At 42.8% G+C, this 19,277-nt stretch overlaps 1 protein-coding gene and 1 pseudogene across 1 annotated transcript in view; both read left to right on the forward strand.

Annotated features, from left to right (window-relative positions):
• The window catches only part of Tango6 (transport and golgi organization 6 homolog), a 169,836-nt gene that overhangs the window by 38,415 nt on the left and 112,144 nt on the right, over positions 1 to 19,277 (forward strand). The window contains exons 11-12 of the mRNA XM_057754076.1: positions 2,529 to 2,720; positions 17,497 to 17,631. Coding sequence (XP_057610059.1) covers positions 2,529 to 2,720; positions 17,497 to 17,631 — 327 coding nt within the window. The remainder of the gene's footprint in view (positions 1 to 2,528; positions 2,721 to 17,496; positions 17,632 to 19,277) is intronic.
• LOC130863793 (60S ribosomal protein L11-like) lies at positions 8,443 to 8,979 on the forward strand (annotated as a pseudogene).

Raw genomic sequence — 19,277 nt, forward strand, 5'->3', positions numbered from 1 at the left:
GCCGTGGTTCTGAACACAGACCACTTGCCCTTTGCACAGTGCGGAACATCGTGTCAGCACACAATGTCACTGAGGCCGTGGTTCTGAACACAGACCACTTGCCCTTTGCACAGTGCGGAACATCGTGTCAGCACACAATGTCACTGAGGCCGTGGTTCTGAACACAGACCACTTGCCCTTTGCACAGTGCGGAACATCGTGTCAGCACACAATGTCACTGAGGCCGTGGTTCTGAACACAGACCACTTGCCCTTTGCACAGTGCGGAACATCGTGTCAGCACACAATGTCACTGAGGCCGTGGTTCTGAACACAGACCACTTGCCCTTTGCACAGTGCGGAACATCGTGTCAGCACACAATGTCACTGAGGCCGTGGTTCTGAACACAGACCACTTGCCCTTTGCACAGTGTGGAACATCGTGTCAGCACACAATGTTACTGAGGCCGTGGTTCTGAACACAGACCACTTGCCCTTTGCACAGTGTGGAACATCGTGTCAGCATGCAGTGCCAACAAACACAGCCTGAGACAGCGCTACTCAGGTTCGAGGTCGCTGTGTACTACCAATTACAGCACTTGCTGCTTTTATAGAAACAATGGTTTAACTGTGGAAAACAAAGACTTTTAATATTTTTCCAGTGCCCATTCCTCAGCAGGTAAATATTAAATTAGTTTCTCTTTTAATTTCATTGTGTTAGGATTTTTTTATTTTAAAAATTATTGATTGTCGGGTGGTGGTGGGACATGCCTTTAATCCCAGGATCTCTGTGAGTTCGAGGCCAGCGTGGTCTACAGAGCAAGTTCCAGGACAGTCTCCATAGCTACAGAGAAACCCTGTCTCAAAAAACCTAAAAAAGAAAATAATAGTAATAAGAAATTGTTGGTTGAGGGGCTGGAGAGAGCCTCAGGGGCTAAGAGTGCTTGCTACTCTTCCAGAGGGCTTGAGTTTGGATCTCAGCATCCACGTCAGGCCTCTCCCACTGCTCAAGTGCTACAAGATCTAATGCCACCTTTGGTGGGTATCTGCACTAACACGAACAAACCCATACACAGACACGTACATAATCATTAAATGAATTTTGGCCTTGAATTAGGTCAGAATTTTAAATAAATTTTGAAATGTCCCTCAACTGATTTTTCCAATTTTGTATTATGTATTTAAGCAAACTTGAGTTTGCTGTATTGAGGTTTATAAAATTCAAAATGTCAATCTACTCTGAGAAACATTAAAGATACTGTGCATCTTGCCATATCAAATATTTAAGATTGAATTCTTCATGTAAAATTAATCAAGCAAACCCATCTTATTAGTATGAAAATTAGTTCATCTTTAATAAATGGTAAAAACAGATGTATGACAAAGAATTGTTTTAAAGTAAATTTCTAAATTTCTTTATAATTTGTTACCACTGTATGCTTGACTAGTGTACATATTCTACACACAACCACACATGGAGTTGTAGTAAATCCCTCAGGGAAAAGAGGCTGTGAGTGGAAATGTTTGGGAAACCCTGCTTGGAACCAGGGAACCTTCACCTTGTCAAAACTGACACTTGGTTAGATAAATGCGGTTGTCTTGTTCTTTGTAGGGTTCTTAGCAGCATCTGTGACCTCTATCCACTAAATGCCTGCATTAACCCCTAATTATGACAACCAAAAATGTCCTGCAGACATTTCAAAATGTCCCCCAGGGAGGGAAATTACCCGGGCACAGTTGAACACTGTTCCTCTCAGCTGTCAGCTACTCCAGCAAGCACGAATTGTTAAGGAACGTAAGGTTTTCACTTTCTATGGGAATTCACAGTGGAGAAGGGCAGTCGAAAGCTTACCAAACCCACAGTAATGAATTCCCTGTGAACAGACGTTTATTTCTGGCTTATCTTAAAGGAAAGCCATCTAATGGTCTTTGAAAGGACTTTGGCTAAGTTATATCATCTGAGCACTTAGTTCATGGAAGGCTAGTAATAGAAATCATGAAAATATTATAAAAAGTTTATCAAACAAGTTCTTTTTTTACACTTATTTATTTGTGTATGTTTTTGGATGTGTGTCGGCGTGTGTGAGTCACTGTGTGGAGGCCAGAGAACACCTTTCATGAATTGATTTTTTTCCTTAAACCAGTGCTCTGTATTTGTGTGTGTGCGTGAAGTTCATATACACGGTATCACAAAATGTATATTACTTTACACCTTATGTTTTCTTTCTTTTCTTTTTCTCAGTACTGGGATTTGAACCCAGTGCTTGTATATATAGACAAGAACAACTCTGTCATGAAGTTATACCCTTGGTTCTTTTTATTTTTTAATTTTGAAGGTCTCACTGAGTTGTCCAGGGTGGTCTTGGACTCCTCTGTAGCCTTGATGGCCTTAAACCTGCAATCCTTTTCCCTCAGCCTCCCAAGTGGTGGAGACCACAGGCGTGTGTAACAAATGCAGATTGCTTCCTTGGCTGTGAATCCCTCCATGTTTGCCAAGTCCTTAGTGCTGGTGGCTTTTCTGTCACTCTTCCTTTCATGCCCTGCTTCTAGGAGCTGTCTCATCTGGTAGTGGGAAATGAAGCAGAGTTCAAACCCACGCCCTCCTGTTATACGAGCCTGCTGGAACTGGAGCAACACCAGGCTCTGCTTATAGAAGAGCAGGAGCGGAAGCTGCTGGTGCTGCAGTTGCTTGCTGTCCTGTGTGAGAGGATGTCTGAGCAGATATTCACGCACATATCTCAGGTTAGTAGCCGTCACTTTCTGGGTCCAGCCTGCTGTTATTTGGTTTCTTTGCATTTTTTCAAAAAATAAATGTTGCTTAGCCAGGCATGGTGGCGCACACCTTTAATCCCAGCACTCAGAGGCGGAGGCAGGTAAAACTTGAGGCCAGCATTGTCTACAGAGTGAGTTCCAGGCCAGCCAGGGCTAAGTGCTGAGACCCTGTCTCAAAAACAGTTTTTAGATTGGAACTTGGTGGCACCCTTTCCATGTTTCTTGGAGTTCTGGCTAAACATGAAGGCTATTAATTAAAATTAAGCTCACACCTGTCCAGCTGAGTCTGAGTCTTTCATACTCTACCCTGTGCCTGACAAGCTCCTGATGTGAGTCTCACATACACAAAACTTCTAGAACTGCTTTACATATTTGTTCTACTGGAGTGATAGTCATCTTTGAGTGCAAATAAAATCACCTAGCCTTTATAAAATAGACTGCTACCTGGTTCCTTTCTAGAGGTTTTTGATTTAATATGCCCGAGTGGGAGCCTGAAAGTCTTAATTTTTTTTAAGGTTTCACATGGGCCAAAGGTTGTAAATGAAGGGCTGGAGTGATGGCTCGGAGCAGTGGTTCTTATCCCTCCTAATGCTGCAGCCCTGTGATACAGCTCCTCATATGGTGACCCCAACCAAAGATTACATTTGTTGCTACTTCATAACTCTAATTTTGCTACTATTACTAATTGAAATGTAAATATCTGTGTTTTCTGATGGTCCTAGGTGACCCCTTGAAAAGGTTGGTTGACCCTCACCTCAAAGGGGTTGGGACCCATGTGTTGAGAACCACTGGTTTAGAGGGTGAGAGCACTCACAGTACCAACATGAGAACTTGTATCTGGATACCCATTACCCATGTAAAAAGCTGGGTATGACCATACATGTGCCTGTGACCCCAGCTCTGTTCAGGGAAGAGACCACCAGCATAGGTTCAGGCTCAGCGAGAAACTCTGTATCAAATGAATAGGGAGAGAGGGAGAGAATAGGACACCTGACACCTCCCCTGGACCCTCAGACACTTAGGCATGTATACTTACACACATGTGTGCATATGCCACACACTAGTAGAGAATGATTGGAATTCAAATTTGGAAAAAAAGTGTTAGTCTTGGTGTGGTGGCACACACCTTTAACCCCGGCACTCAGGAGGCAGAGGCTGGTTGCTCTCTGAGTTCAAGGTCAGCCTGGTCTACAGAGCAAGTTCAGCCAGGAACAGCCAGGACTGCACAGAGAAACTCTGTATTAAACAAACAAACAAACAAACAACTAATTAAATAAACAAAAAAATGTTAATAAGATCACTTTAATTTTTATACATCCTCAGATTCACAGTTCATCTCCATAGTATCCTGTGCAGTTTTAAGATCTCAAAATAATGGTTTCAGGGTAGTGTTCATGTGTGGGCTGGTTCCTGAATGTTGACTTTGACATTTTTACTACCTTTTTTTTAAAAATAGGACATAAAAGTAATAATGCATAGGCAATGCAGGGACCATATTTACCACTTACCAGAATTAGCTGTGCCTGGCTGGGGAAGAGTCATTTGTAAGATGGCGTGATTGTCGTCACACTTAATCTGATCCTCCAGCTCTTTGTATGGTTGTCATTGTCATCTGCTGTCCATGTTGCTAAGCAGCATTTTGCTGGAGCTCCTGCTGAGAACGTTAGCTGCTGCCTGTCAGCGCTGACTGAGCTTGCCTGTTTAATGGGAATTGTGTCCCTGATTTCTGTCCAAGCCCTTCACTCCTTAGTTCACTGACCCTGTGTTACTTGGCAGGGTGATTTGTTCCTCTTGTGTTTATCTGGTTTCTGAAGACTTCCTCTTCCAGGTCTGTTTCTGTCTTAGGGTGCTGGGTGGAAGGGGGAGTGGTCTAAAAGCTGATGGACTGAGCTTCTGCACTAGCCTCCTTCCTTCCCAATTAAGGAGCTATAGTGTTGGGCTGGTGCAGCAGGTGAGGTGGCCCATTAACTCACCCTTCGCAGAGGTTAGTTAGAATGTTCCAGAACAAAAAGTACCAAACTGTCCTTTGTAATTTCACTGCTAGTAAAAATATTAGATATTATTTTGAAGCACACACATGCCCACACTCACATGCGTGTACACACAAAGAAAATATATTATTATAAATTGTTTAGTTGATATGATTAGGATGAAGATTTTTTATATAAGAAAAGCATATAAAAACCAAAGAGCTATCATAAAAGCCCTATACTCTTGAATTTCAGTTGGAAATCTTAGTGTAAATGCATGATTAATGTTTTTCTTTTTAGATAATGGATATTTTTCTGGTGTCCACTCTCAGTGCCAGGAACAATGGCAGTCAGCAGCAGTAGTGCCCTAGCTCCAGAGTGGAGTCTATAAATACCGTTTTCTACTCAGTGTTCAGAGCTCTCTGGGATAAAGGTTGATTTGAGGTCTAGGGCAAAGATTGTACATTAGAAGCTTCAAGGCAGTTTCATGAGCCCAGGCACAAGGACGCTATCTGAATTTAATGAGGTCGTGGCAGTAGCAGCCAGGAGCCACCTTTAGAGGACTCTTGTTGCAACACACAGCACAACTACAGCATTCAGAGGAACAATGGTTTCAGTAGACACATCAAAGACAGAAAATGATTTTAAAAACCTCCCAGGATTCTTTAGAGATTGTTAGGGCATTTGGTCTGTATTTTATAAATTGATAATCAAAGGGAATGGAGAAAGCATTTGTCATGCTTTTCCTGTAACAATTAGGTTCCAGCTCAGTCAGATAAGCAACAAAGGGACGTTTTTCTCCTTAGGGAAATCACAGGGCTGGCGGTGTGGATTAGACAGTAGTAGGCTGTTTGCCCTGTAGGACGATCACAGCCAAAACTATTAAAAAATACTAGAGAATTACATTTTGCAAACCTTTATGAAATAGATTTAGTTAACGATCACCATTGTCTGCCAAAATGGTTAGAAAGGCTGTGGATAGAAACTTTATGTGTTAGTCCAAGAATACCAGGGAAACTGTTTCCCCCATATTATAAAAATGTTCAAGTTTGAAATATTTTTCAGTAATTTTATTTATTTTTGTTTTTTAAGCAATTTATTGTTATTTTTTAAGTGTGTGTGTGCACACACATTATGTCCTCGTGTGTACTTATGTATGTTACCTGAGCACAGGTGACTGCAGAAGACAGGAGTTAGTTTCCCTGGATCTGGAGTTACAGGCAGTTGTGAGTCAGCTACCATGAACACTGGAAACCGACGTGGGGCCTGGAAGATGAGCTGGTGCTCTTTACCACTGAGCCATCTCTCCAGCCCCTTGGCAGATTGTTGTTGGATTGATTGATTGATTGATTGATTGATTGATTGGTTTATATTTTGTCTTTCTGAAACAGGGTTTCTCTGTATAGCCATGTCTTTCTTGGAACTAGCTCTGTAGATTAGGCTGCCTCTGCCTCCTAAATGCTGGGATTAAAGGTGTTTGCCATCACCACTTGGTTTGGTTTCTGAGACAGTGTCTCACTATGTAGCCTTGGATGACCTGGAACTTGCTATGTAGACCAGGCTTGCCTAGAACTCACAAAGATCCTCCTGCCTCTGCCTCTCCATTGCTGGGATTACATTTGTGTACCAGCACACCTGACTGTGTGTGTGTGTAAAACATTAATTATACATATTAATGAAAAATATTTATTTATTGAAAGAATTTTGTGGGCTGGAGAGATGGCTCAGAGGTTAAGAGCACTGACTGCTCTTCCAGAGGTCCTGAGTTCAATTCCCAGCAACCACATGGTGGCTCACAACCATCTGTAATGAGATCTGGTGCCCTCTACTGGTCTGCACCATATATGTAGGGAAAATGCTGTATACATAATTAATAAATAAATCTTTAAAAAAAAAAGAAAGAAAGAATTTTGTAATGAATACCTTGTACCCACTTTCTATATAGATGTTGCCATCAGAATTTTATTATACTTCATTGCATCTTTACTCATGATTTTATTTCTCTGCATCTCATTTTTCATGTACATTTCAGGGTTAATGCAGATAGCGGTGCATAGGGACTGTGCTAAATATTTTGGCATGGACAGATTGGTCTTATGTCACCATTGAAGAACAGATGTGTTGTGTGCCCCCATATGCCAGATCCAAAATGTGAAAATCTACAGTGCATGTGTTTCTGTTTCTTCATCAAATAAATGGCATTAAAAATAAGAAAAAAAGAATCAAGCTAGGTATGGTAGTGCATGCCTTTAATCCCAGCACTCGTTAGGCAGAGGTAGGCAGATCTCTGTGAGTTCAAGGCCTGCTTGATTTACGTAGTGAATTCCAGGACAGCCAGAGTTTTGTAGCGAACCTGACTCAAAAAAAAATCTAAGTAAATAAACAAACAAATAAGGGAACCAGTACTGGGTTTAGATAAATGACTGGGGGAGTGGAGAGATGGGTCAGTCAGTAAAGTGCTTACCATGCAAGCATCATGTTTGAGTTTGGATTCCCAACATCCATTTAAGAAGTTGGCTTGGAAGAGAACATCTGTAACCCCAACACTTGTGAGGTTGGGGGAGGGTGGTGAAGATAAGCAGATCTCTGGCTCTTACTAGCCAGCCAGTCTTCCAACTGAGATACCCTAATCTCATAAAGTCAAAAGCAATAGAGGAAAATACCTAAAGTCCTTCTCTGCCCTTAGCCTGTATGCAGACAAATACACACATAAATTTTTAAAAATTATAGGCAAATTGTGGCTAGGCATGATGGCATACACCTTTAATGACAACATTCAGGAGGAAAGGGCAGGTGTATCTCTGAGTTGGAGGCCATCCTGGCATACATAGAGAATTAGAGTGTTACAAGCGAGTCAGGGATATACAGTGAGATGTGTCCCCAAAAGAAAGGAATTACATGAGATATTTTTGTAACAGTTGTGGACCAGGCACTAGGAGATATTAAAGAATTGGGTATAATAGCATGGTAGTAATGTCAAAACCAAATCTCCTTACCTGTTATAAATGCATACTGAAGTACCTATTAACAAAAAAGTAAGTATTCAGTAGAATGCATTGGAAGGGCATATTATCTGTGTTATGGTATATAGAGAAATGAGGCATGCAATGGGTTGTCTACAAATGGGGCTCTCCACCAACTCTCAGGTTCTTCATTCTGTGACCACATATTGAGCTATGTGCTATCTAACTCTTCTAGGTACTGGGGACACAATGCTAAACAAAACAGACATGTATCTGCATTCATGGGGCTGACATTCACATAAGTGGAAATAATAAATAAGAAAGCAAAGAGTGGAGCTGGGGAGATGGCCTAGCAATTTGAGAGCACTGGCTGCTCTTTCAGAGGACCTGGGTTTAATTCCCAGCTCCCACAATTGGCAGCTCCCAGCTGTTTGTAACTCCAACTCCAGGGGATCTCACACCCTCATATAGACATACATGCAGGCAAAACACCAATGCACATGAAATAAAAATAAATAAATCATTATATAAAAAAGAAAGCAAAGAATATCATTTGGTGATAATTTCATTATGAAATGTGTCAGATGGTGATCATTTCTGGAGAAAAATAGAGCAAGAAAAATGGCTGGTAAGTAGGTGGCCATGGAGATCCACAATGAGAGATGACTTTTGAGTACAAACCTATAGCCAGGGAAGCTGGGAGCTATTGAGATGTCCAGATAAAGGAAATATGCCCCGTCTCTCTTCCTGTTCTCCATCATGTCGCAAGATCAAGGTGAAAAGGAGAACCCCGTGTGGGAACTTCGCATCTGCAACCTCTGCCTCAATATCTGTGTTGGGGAGAGCGGGGACAGACTGACCCGGGCAGTCAAGGTGTTGGAGCAGCTCACAGGCCAGACACCTGTCTTTTCCAAAGCTAGGTACGCCGTGAGGTCCTTTGGCATCAGGAGAAATGAAAAGATTGCTGTTCATTGTACTGTCCGTGGAGCCAAGGCAGAAGAGATTCTGGAGAAAGGCCTGAAGGTGCGGGAGTAGGAGTTGCGGAAAAATAACTTCTCAGATACTGGGAACTTCGGCTTTGGGATTCAAGAACACATTGACCTGGGCATCAAATATGACCCAAGCATTGGGATCTATGGCCTGGACTTCTGTGTGGTGCTGGGCAGGCCAGGTTTCAGCATTGCAGACAAGAAGCGCAGGACAGGCTGCATTGGGGCCAAACACAGAATCAGCAAAGAGGAAGCCATGCACTGGTTCCAGCAGAAGTATGATGGGATCATCCTTCCTAGCAAATAAATTTTATCCAAAAGGCCAATAAAATTTTTCTCAGAAAAAAAAGGGGGGGGCTGGGCTGGAGAGATAGCTCAGTGGTTAAGAGCATTGCCTGCTCTTCCAAAGGTCCTGAGTTCAATTCCCAGCAACCACATGGTGGCTCACAACCATCTGCGGTGAGGTCTGGTGCTCTCTTCTGGCCTGCAGGCATACAGACAGAACATTGTATACATACTAAATAAATTAAAAAAAAAAAAAAAAAAAAAAGGAAGTATGCCCCAAGTGTGTCAGGACCAGCAAGGAGCCCAGTGCCAGTGCAGGGGAATGAGCAAGCCTCCTAGTCTGCCCTTGCATGCTATTGAGCTGGATCACTGTAACCAGCAGAGTAGAAATGGTTATTTTTCATGTTTGTTTTCCCTTTTTAGAGATTAATTTTGTGTGTGTGACATAAGTAACACAGACTCATTGCAGAAACAAAGCACGAAAGTGCCTAATATAGCTGGGGTGCTGCCTTTAATCCCAGCACTCAGGAGGGAGAGGCAGGTGGATGGATCTCTATGAGTTCGAGGCCAGTCTGGTCTACAGAGTGAGTTCCAGGACAGGCTCCAAAGTTACACAGACAAACCCTGACTCAAAACAAACAAACACCCAAAACCAAAATATACAAAGAAAAACACAGCAGTGCCTAATATAAAGAAAAGGTATTGATTGACCTGTTCTTCCTGGAAACAATAGACAAGCATCAGCAGAGCAGGTGTGTGTGAGTGTGTGTGTGTGTGTGTGTGCTTGTAGGGATGATAGTAGAGAAAGTATAATAATAAAAATCAGACGCGGGGGCTGGAGAGATGGCTCAGAGGTTAAGAGCACTGACTGCTCTTCCAGAGGTCCTGAGTTCAATTCCCAGCAACCACATGGTGGCTCACAACCATCTGTAATGAGATCTGGTGTCCTCTTCTGGCCTGAGGGCATACATGGAGGCTGAACACTGTCTATACAATAAATAAATAAATCTTTAAAAAAAAAAAAATCAGACGCTACAGCAACATCAGCCATTATCAACCTGAGAAATTCAGGTTGGAAAGAAATTAAGAAGTAAATATTGAACCTCATTGGAGCCTGGTCTGGTGGGGTGTGCCCATAGTCCTAGCACAGAGGCCAAAAAGGAGGATTGCCACAAGTTCTAGGCCAACCTGGGCTACATAATGACATTGTCTCAAGAAAGAAGGAAAGGGAGCTGGAGAGATGTCTCAGAGGTTAAGAGCACTGACTGCTCTTCCAAAGGTCCTGAGTTCAATTCCCAGCAACCACATGGTGGCTTACAGCCATCTGTAATGAGATCTGGTGCCCTCTTCTGGCATACAAGGAAGAAATGTTGTATACATAATAAATAAATAAATCTTAAAAAAAAAAAAAAAGGAAAGAAGGAGGGAGGAAGGAAGAAAGAAAGGAAAATCTCTTCCCTAAACAAACAACTAACCAAACAAGAACAAAGGAAAGGGGGAAACAATGCAAGTTGCTTCTCCTGCAGAAGCCTGGAAATAAGCACTAGCTGAGCTTTGAAGATGGGACTGAATGAAGAGCACAGTGCAGTGTTAGGGCTATCTGAAATTTAGGGGACCCTCTGATTCTTTTCCTCAACTTTATATATCCTCCAACAAAAGATAGAGGCTTTTTTATTAATTTTTTTTTAAAAAAGATTTATTTATTTATTTATTATGTATACAGTGTTCTGTCTGTATGCTTGCTGAACCAGATGAGGGCGATAAACTTATTAGCCTTTACAGAACTTTAAACTCACTAGTAGTGGTCACTGTGGCTTTTTTTTTTTTATAATTAAAACAATATGACATAACCTGCCAAACTAGATCAACTCTGACATACACAGTGAAGTAATGTCACTCTCAAAGTAATGAACTTCAGCTATGTGTACAGTTTTTGGCACCAGATCTCATTACAGATGGCTGTGAGCCACCATGTGGTTGCTGGGAATTGAACTCAGGACCTCTGGAAGAGCAGCCAATGCTCTTAACCTCTGAGCCATCTCTCCAGCCCTAAAATTTTTTATTTATTATGTGGTACACATGTGTATAAGGTGGGAGGCCTCATGTGGAGGTCAGAGGATGGCTTTGTGGAGTTGGTTCGCCTATCTTTTTTTTTTTTTTTTGAGATAGTAGTTTCTCTCCATAGCCCTGACTGTCCTGTGAACCAGACAGGGCTCAAACTCAGAGATCCACCTGCCTCTGTCTCCTGAGTGTTGGGATTAAAGGTGTGCACCACCACTGCCCGCTCTCCTTTCATCTTTACTTGGGTTCCAGTGATCAGACTCAGTTGATTAGCTTGTACGGCAAGTACTTCTCTACCTGCTGAACCATCTTGCCAGCCTAGAGGTTTATTCTTGCTCGTGTTGAACTCTGACTGTGGGTGGGAACGGCGCACTGGAAAGCAGGAGACTTATTCCCATGGATGTGTCCTGCCTGTCTCATCTCTCCCCACCTGCTTGTGGTTCTACTGAGTCAACCGCTTAGAATTCCTTTACTCTTTAATAATAACATTAGGTCTTTGCTGTTTACCAGGCTCCATCCTGAACACGTGACGGGTATTAACTCATTTAATCCTCTTAGTGATCCTATGGAGATGTGTAACTTGCTGACAAAGTGCTGACTGTTGATTTCGTGCATTTCGTGCATTTCGGCAGCCTCCTGAGAGATGCTGAACTCTAGAGCTCTGATGTGGGTGGTAGTAGATTGAAAACTCCCTGAATTCCAAGAGGCTTCAGTCACTAGGACCTTTTCTTGGGTTGGCAGCCCCATCCCAATCACAGCAGGGTAAGCTGCTGTCACAGGGGTGCTACAGGAAGGCCGTCGGCCTGGACACTGGAGTCATCCTAGCACTTGGGAGGAGCATCAGAAGTTCAAGCTCATCCATGGCTACACAGTGAGAGGCCAGCCTAGGCGCAACCAGACCCTATTTCAGTGCCCTCCTGACAAACACCAAGGAGGTTTAGGAGAAAGGATATTTTGTTGATGCCATACATTATTACCTGGCCATTACTTCATAGTTAATAGTTCCCAGGTTCTTTAATAATTCTTTTTCTTTTTTTTTCTTTTTTTCATCCTATGATGGATAAGGAATTTCTTTTTATTCTTTGAAATTTTCACACATTTATGTAATGTATTTTGATCATATCCATCCGCTGCTCCCTTCCTCCAGCTCCCCCAGTGCCCACTGACCTCGTGTCTCTCACTTTCATGTTCTGGTTCTCACCCGTTTGCTTTGTTTTTTCATGCATTCAAACAGAAAGTTTCTTCCCTAAGAATGGGATCATATTATTTGTTTTTCAACCCCCTTTTATGGCCTTTTTTATTTTATTGTTTATTTGTTTGTTTTCTTTTTTTTTTTTCCAAGACAGAATCTTCCCCTGGTTGTCCTGGAACTTGCTCTGTAGACCGGTTAGCCTTTAACTCAGAGTGCCTGCCTGTGCCTCCCAAGGGCTGGGATTAAAGGCGATCACCACCATGCCTACTTACAGCCCTTTTCAAACAGTACATAATGGGTTGGGTGAGACGGCTAAATGAATAAAGGTGCTCGACACCAAATCTCACAGCCTGAGTTCAGTCTCTGGAGCTCATTTGGTAGGAGAGAACAGATTCCTACAAATTGTTTTGACTTCCACACACGTGTCGTGTGTGCCTGTGCATTCACACAAGAATAAACAAATGTAACAATGTTTGTTTGTTTTTTTCGAGACAGGATTTCTTGTAGCTTTGGAGCCTATCCTGGCACTTGCTTTGTAGACCAGGCTGACCTCGAACTCACAGAGATCCGCCTGCTTCTGCCTCCCGAGTGCTGGGATTAAAGGCGTGCGCCACCACTGCCCAGCTACAAATGTAATGTTTTTAACATTAAAAAATAAATTAGAAAGAAACTTAGAAAAAGCTAGCTCCAGCAATTAAACAATTCTTGTGCTAACATAGAAGCTAAATAAAAACAAGGTGCACTTTAAAAACTTTTCAGTAGCACACCCAGGTGACCCAAAATGGTAAATAAATCAGTAACATCTCAGGGTTAGAGAGAGAGGTAGAAGTTGTCAGCATTGTTTCTGTGCATGTAACGTTTAAATAACATTCCCAGTTTTCTGCCTTGTCCCAGAAGACAAGTGTTAACAGGCCATTCTCCCAGCTTTAAGCTTGCAGTAAGGATTCTAGCATACCATGTGATTTGTCCAGAGAGTTAAGCATGCAATCTCGCATAGTGTTTAGAGGCTTATTACAACCTATCTCAACCTTCCCATTTACAAAATGATATCTCCCCTTTGAGCCATTAATCCTGAATATACACGTGTGCATGAGTACGTGCGTGAATGTGTGTCTGCTGTTGTTTGTTCAAAGATGTTTGTGCTAGATGATTATACCAGGCTCTGTTCAGATGGTGCTGACCAAATTAATTCCTTTGAAAGGTTATTGATAGCTACACTATATAAAATCTTGTGTATGAACTACCTTAAGTCTGTAGAAATATTGAAACTTAGAATATGACTGAATCATTTATAGATTGATGGAAGATACTGGCTTATAAATACAATTGGGTATTGTCTTCCATATTCATTGCTTATTAGAATTAAGACTGTCCGATGTGGAACTGAGAAATCACCAATGAGGAAACTTTCTTCAGATAACATTTTATAAATGGTCAGAAAGTAATATTTATTTTTATATATGTATTTTATCAAACACACATATATCTAATATGTATATATATCAAATGTGTATATATATCAAATATATATCATGTATCTATATTTATATGTGTGTGTGTGTGTAGGTCAGAGGGTGACCTTGGGCATTGATCTTTTTCCCTTTCTAGCTTGATTTTTTTTTTTTTTTTGTTTTGTTTTTCGAGACAGGGTTTCTCTGTAGTTTTGGAGCCTGTCCTGGAACTAGCTCTTGTAGGCCAGGCTGGTCTCGAACTCACAGAGATCCGCCTGCCTCTGCCTCCCGAGTGCTGGGATTAAAGGCGTGCACCACCACCGCCCGGCTCTAGCTTGATTTTTGAGGCACGATATTTTTTGCATTTGCTGCATATGGTCCAGGCAAGCTGTCCTGTCAGGTTTTAGAAGTCTTTCAGATGGGACTCTTTCACTCTGTATGTTCCTCATGTCTCTGCCTCCCATGCCACTGAAGGCATGCCGGGGTTGCAGACATATGCTACCGTTTCCAGCTTTTACAGTGGGTTCTGAGGATCTGAACCCAATCATCAGACCTGCATGGCAAGTGCTTTTCCTCACCTAGTCTTTTCCCTGGCCCACAGTTTATTTTTTACTTTATTTATTTATTTACTTATTTACTTTCTTACTTTTTTTTGTTTTGTTTTTTGTTTTTTGAGATAGGGTTTCTCTGTAGCTTTGGGGCCCGTCCTGGAACTAGCTTTTGTCGACCAGGCTGGCCTCAAACTCACAGAGATCCACCTATCTACCTGCCTCTTCCTCCCAAGTGCTGGGTTTAAAGGCATGCACCACCACTGCCCGGCTGTCTTTTTGGTTTTTTGAGATAAGGTTTCTTTGTATATCCCTGGCTGTCCTAGAACTCATTCTGGCTGACCTCAAACCTGGAGATCCACCTGCCTCTGCTTCTTGAGTGCTGGGTTTAAAGGTGTGCACCACCATTGCCCAACAAAAATTTTTTTGAGATTTTCTTTTTTTTTCTCTTTTCTTTGGATTTTCAAGACAGGGTTTCTCCGTAGCTTTTTGGTTCCTGTCCTGGAACTAGCTCTTGTAGACCAGGCTGGCCTCGAACTCCCAGAGATCTGCCTGCCTCTGCCTCCCTAGTGCTGGGATTAAAGGCGTGTGCCACCACCGCCTGGCTGAGATTTTAATTTTTATGTGTATGTTTGTTTGCCTGAATGTACATATGTGTGCCATGTGTGCAGTCTCCACAGGGCCCAGAAGGGAGGGCATTGGACTGGGACTGGGGTTACAGACAACTGCCATGAGGGTGCTGGGAATTGAACTCAGTTCCTTTGGAAGAGCAGCCAGTGTTTTTAACCACTGTGCCATCTCTGCAGACCCCAGAGTTTATTTTATTTTATTAGATTTTATTTATTTATTATGTCTACAGGATTCTTGCCTGCATGCCAGAAGGCACCAGATCTCATTGTAGATGGTTGTGAGCCACCATGTGGTTGCTGGGAATTGAACTTAGGACCTCTGGAAAAGTAGCCAATGTTCTTAACCTCTGAGCTGTCTCTCCAGCCCCCAAGAGTTTATTTTTTTATTTATTTTTATTTATTTTTTTTTTTTGGAATTTTTTTTTTTTTAGATTTTTTTTTTTTTTTTTTGGTTTTTTCGAGACAGGGTTTCTCTGTGGCTTTGGAGCCTGTCCTGGAACTAGCTCTGTAGACCAGGCTGGTCTTGAACTCACAGAGATCCACCTGCCTCTGCCTCCCAAGTGCTGGGATTAAAGGCGTGCGCCACCATCGCCTGGCCAAGAGTTTATTTTTATTTTTTTTTTTTTTTTGGTTTTTCGAGACAGGGTTTCTCTGTGGCTTTGGAGCCTGTCCTGGAACTAGCTCTGTAGACCAGGCTGGTCTCGAACTCACAGAGATCCGCCTGCCTCTGCCTCCCGAGTGCTGGGATTAAAGGCGTGCGCCACCACCGCCCGGCTTCCAAGAGTTTATTTTTAAGAGTAGTTTTAGGTTCACAACAAAATTGAGAAGATACAGAGGTTTCTCAGGTATCTCCTGTGTTTACATGTCTCTGACCTTTCCATTGCTGCCACAGAGCAGTGTCCTTGTTAGACTTCTTTATCTCTTTGTGTGTGTGTGTGTGTGTGTGTGTGTGTGTGTGTGTGTGTGTGTGAACATGCATAGATCTCTCTTGAGGACTTAACTGCTAGGCAAGCAGTCTCTACCCCTGAGCTACATTCCTGGGCCCCTTTGTTGTAATCGATGAATCCACATGTACACATCACTGTCACTCAGAGTCTATAGCTGACATTAGGGTTCACTCTGGGGGTTGTGCAATTACACATGTCTACCATCCTTGTGTCCTAGGGATAGACTCTCTATCATATCTGTCCTCTGTCCTCTATCTAGTCATCTCTTTCTCACTTGTATCCTTTCAGTGGACTTCTACACTTTGTAGTATTCTCCTTACTAATATTCCTCATGGTGTTTCCTAGCTCATTTATAGTGTTGACTCATCTCCTGTTGTCTTGACACATCAGTTTATATATCCACTTACCTTATGAAGGACATCTTGGTCACCACCAAGCTTTGGGAGTCATGATTAGAGCTGCTGTAAACAACCAGGCTTTTCCGTGGACATGTTTCTACCTCCTTTGGGTAAATATCAAATGCAATAGCTGGCTGGGACAAGGGAGAATTCTCTTCTTATAAGAAAAGAGTTCTTGGAGCCGGGCGGTGGTGGCGCACGCCTTTAATCCCAGCACTTGGGAGGCAGAGGCAGGCGGATCTCTGTGAGTTCGAGACCAGCCTGGTCTACAAGAGCTAGTTCCAGGACAGGCTCCAAAACCACAGAGAAACCCTGTCTCGAAAAACCAAAAAAAAAAAAAAAAAAAAAAAAAAAAAAAAAGAGTTCTTGGGACTGGGTTTATAGTAAAGCCCTTGCCTTGTATTCTGCAAGGCCCTGGGTTTGCTTGACAGTTCTGAATTTTAAAAAAGAAAGAAAAAGAAAGCCAGTAACAAAAACCTGTAATCCCAGCACTTAGGAGGTAGAAGAATTAGGAGAATCAGTCATTCATGGCCATGCTCCGCTGTGTATCCATTTGGAGGCTAGTCTGGGCTACATGAGACTTGCATCTCAAATGACAAGTAGAGTGTTTGTCTAGCACACAGGAAGCCCTGAGTTTGATCTCCCAGCACATAAATTGGGCACAGTGACATATACCTGTTAATCTAACACTTGGGAATTAAAATCAGGAAGAAGAACAGAAGTCCATGACAATCTTTAATGACATAACAAGTTCAAGGCTCACCTAGACTATAGGAGTATATAAGTCTGTCTCAAAAAAAAAAAAAAAAGAAAACACTTGATAATATTCATATAAAATACTTAGAAGCTTCTGCATTGCTAAGGTCCTGAAGGTGCTGGGTGGAGTAGAGAGTGCAGTGTCTGCTCCATCTTGTCATTTGACTGTCACTGTATATTTCCAAACATCTATTTTTGTTTGTTTGTTTTTCTGAGACGGGGTTTCTCTGTAGCTTTTGGAGCCTCTCCTAGAACTAGCTCTTGTAGACCAGGCTGGCCTCGAACTCACAGAGATCCACCTGCCTCTGCCTCCCGAGTGCTGGGATTAAAGGCGTGCGCCAACACCACCCGGCTTCTTTCCAAACATCTTATATAAACTGTCAAATGTAAAACAAGTCTGAGAAGTATAGAGCACCACTCTTGCTACACAGAAGCAGCCAGTATGTTCTCATGATGCTGAACATAAGACGTAGACATATGTAGACATAAGACGTATGGATTTTACATTCGTTTCTTACCCCATCACTGATGCTAATGCTAATTTCCTTCTTTGGTAGGTAGTGGACTTTGTAGCAGCAACACTGCAGAGAGCGTGCGCAAGTCTGGCTTATGAGGCAGAGAGCACCGTGGAATCCCAGACACTGAGCCTGTCAATGGGGCTGGTGGCTGTCATGCTGGGAGGGGCTGTTCAGGTGAGTTGTAGGTATGAGCGAAACTTGAATTTTTGAGTAGGGACAAGAACCTGCTGCCTTTCTTCCATACCTTCATGGACAACAAGAATTGACACTGCACTCAGGAGAACCAGGATGACCAACTTGGGTTGTTAATGAGAGCCATGTCTGACATAGACAGCAAGCATGCCACTTCACATTGACCTGCCAGTGTGTCACTGTCAAAAGGATAGGGCTCTTTCCTGCATAGAACAAACTTGTTTTGGAAGCTTTGAGTGTTTTGTGCCTGAGGCAGACGTTCAGTTCTCTGACTCCAAAGAGTTGGTGGGAAATCCTTAGCAACCTATTGGCTGCTCAGATGGCACCTGTTTTGCATGGTTCTACTTAGCTCAGGACCCATCGTTTAGCCCATACAGTGCAATATACTCAAGCCTGCTGCCAGTCATTTTTTAAGAGTTTTGTTTTGGCCAGGTGATGGTGGTGCATGCCTTTAATCCTAGCACTCGGGAGGCAGAGACAGGCGGATCCTCTGAATGCAAGGCCAGCCTGATATACAAAACGTGTTCTAGGACTGGCTCCAAAGCCACAGAGAAACCCTATCTTGAACTTTCCTTCCCCCTAAAAAGAGTTTTGTTTTGTTTTTGTTTGAGGCAGAGTCTCATGTAGCCTAGACTGGGCTTGAATTCAATATGACATTGATATTATTCCTCTCTGCCTCCCAGGCATTGGGACGGCAGGTGTGCACCACTATGGCCAGCTTAGTTTATGTGGTTTTTACATAGTTAATCTGTAGTTTTTAAGATCTATTTCTATTTTTAAATTGTGTGTGTGTCTATGTGTACACGAGTGCAGGTGCCTGCTGATGCTAGACGATGGTGTCAGAGCCCCTGTGAGCTACCCGATGTGGGTCCTGGGAGCCAAGCACGCAGGTCCTCTGCAAGAGCAGTCCACTGCCATCCTTCCAGCCCTAGTTTATAATTTTTTAATTTATTCATTCAACCACTATTGACTGCATATTTGCCACATGATAGATCTGAGAACATAGCAGTGGACAAGTCAGATATGGCCTATAGCTCACACCATAGTCCAGGAAGAGAGGCACACCCAGAATGACCATTTTAAAATATGATTAGAATTGAATGGAACGCCCCAAAAAAGAGGGAAGGGGGCCATGAGAACATAACATCTAAGCTAGGCTGAGAGGTCTTCAGTGAGCGAAGGTGTTCCACTGAGACCTGAAGGAGGCACGGGTGTTTGAGTGTGGCCTGCGTGCAACAGGTGGAAGAATCCTTTCAGTTAAGGAAGCTCGTGGCAAAGACTCAGAAGCAGAGAAAAGCTTGTTTTTGTTTTTTTGAGCATTGATGGAAAGCCAGCATAACTGAGCTGTAGAGCCCTGGGGACAGCCCTGGCAAAGGCAGAGGATAGGCTGGGCTAGAGCACGCTGGTCAGGTGACACAGTAGGTTAGGAGGCCGCAAGAAAGCAGGGCAGTCTCAGAGCAGGTTATGAAATCAGACTCAACACCTGTGAGCAGGAGCCCCTGGGGAATGCATTTTGAGTCTGAGCATTCAAATCGGATTTGATTCTTGATGTATTAGAATTTGCCTTTCCGCCTTTAATCCCAGCACTTGGGAGGCAGAGGCAGGCGGATCTCTGTGAGTTCGAGAGA

The sequence above is a fragment of the Chionomys nivalis genome, chromosome 21 (genome assembly GCF_950005125.1).
Source record: "Chionomys nivalis chromosome 21, mChiNiv1.1, whole genome shotgun sequence".
NCBI lineage: Eukaryota > Metazoa > Chordata > Mammalia > Rodentia > Cricetidae > Chionomys > Chionomys nivalis.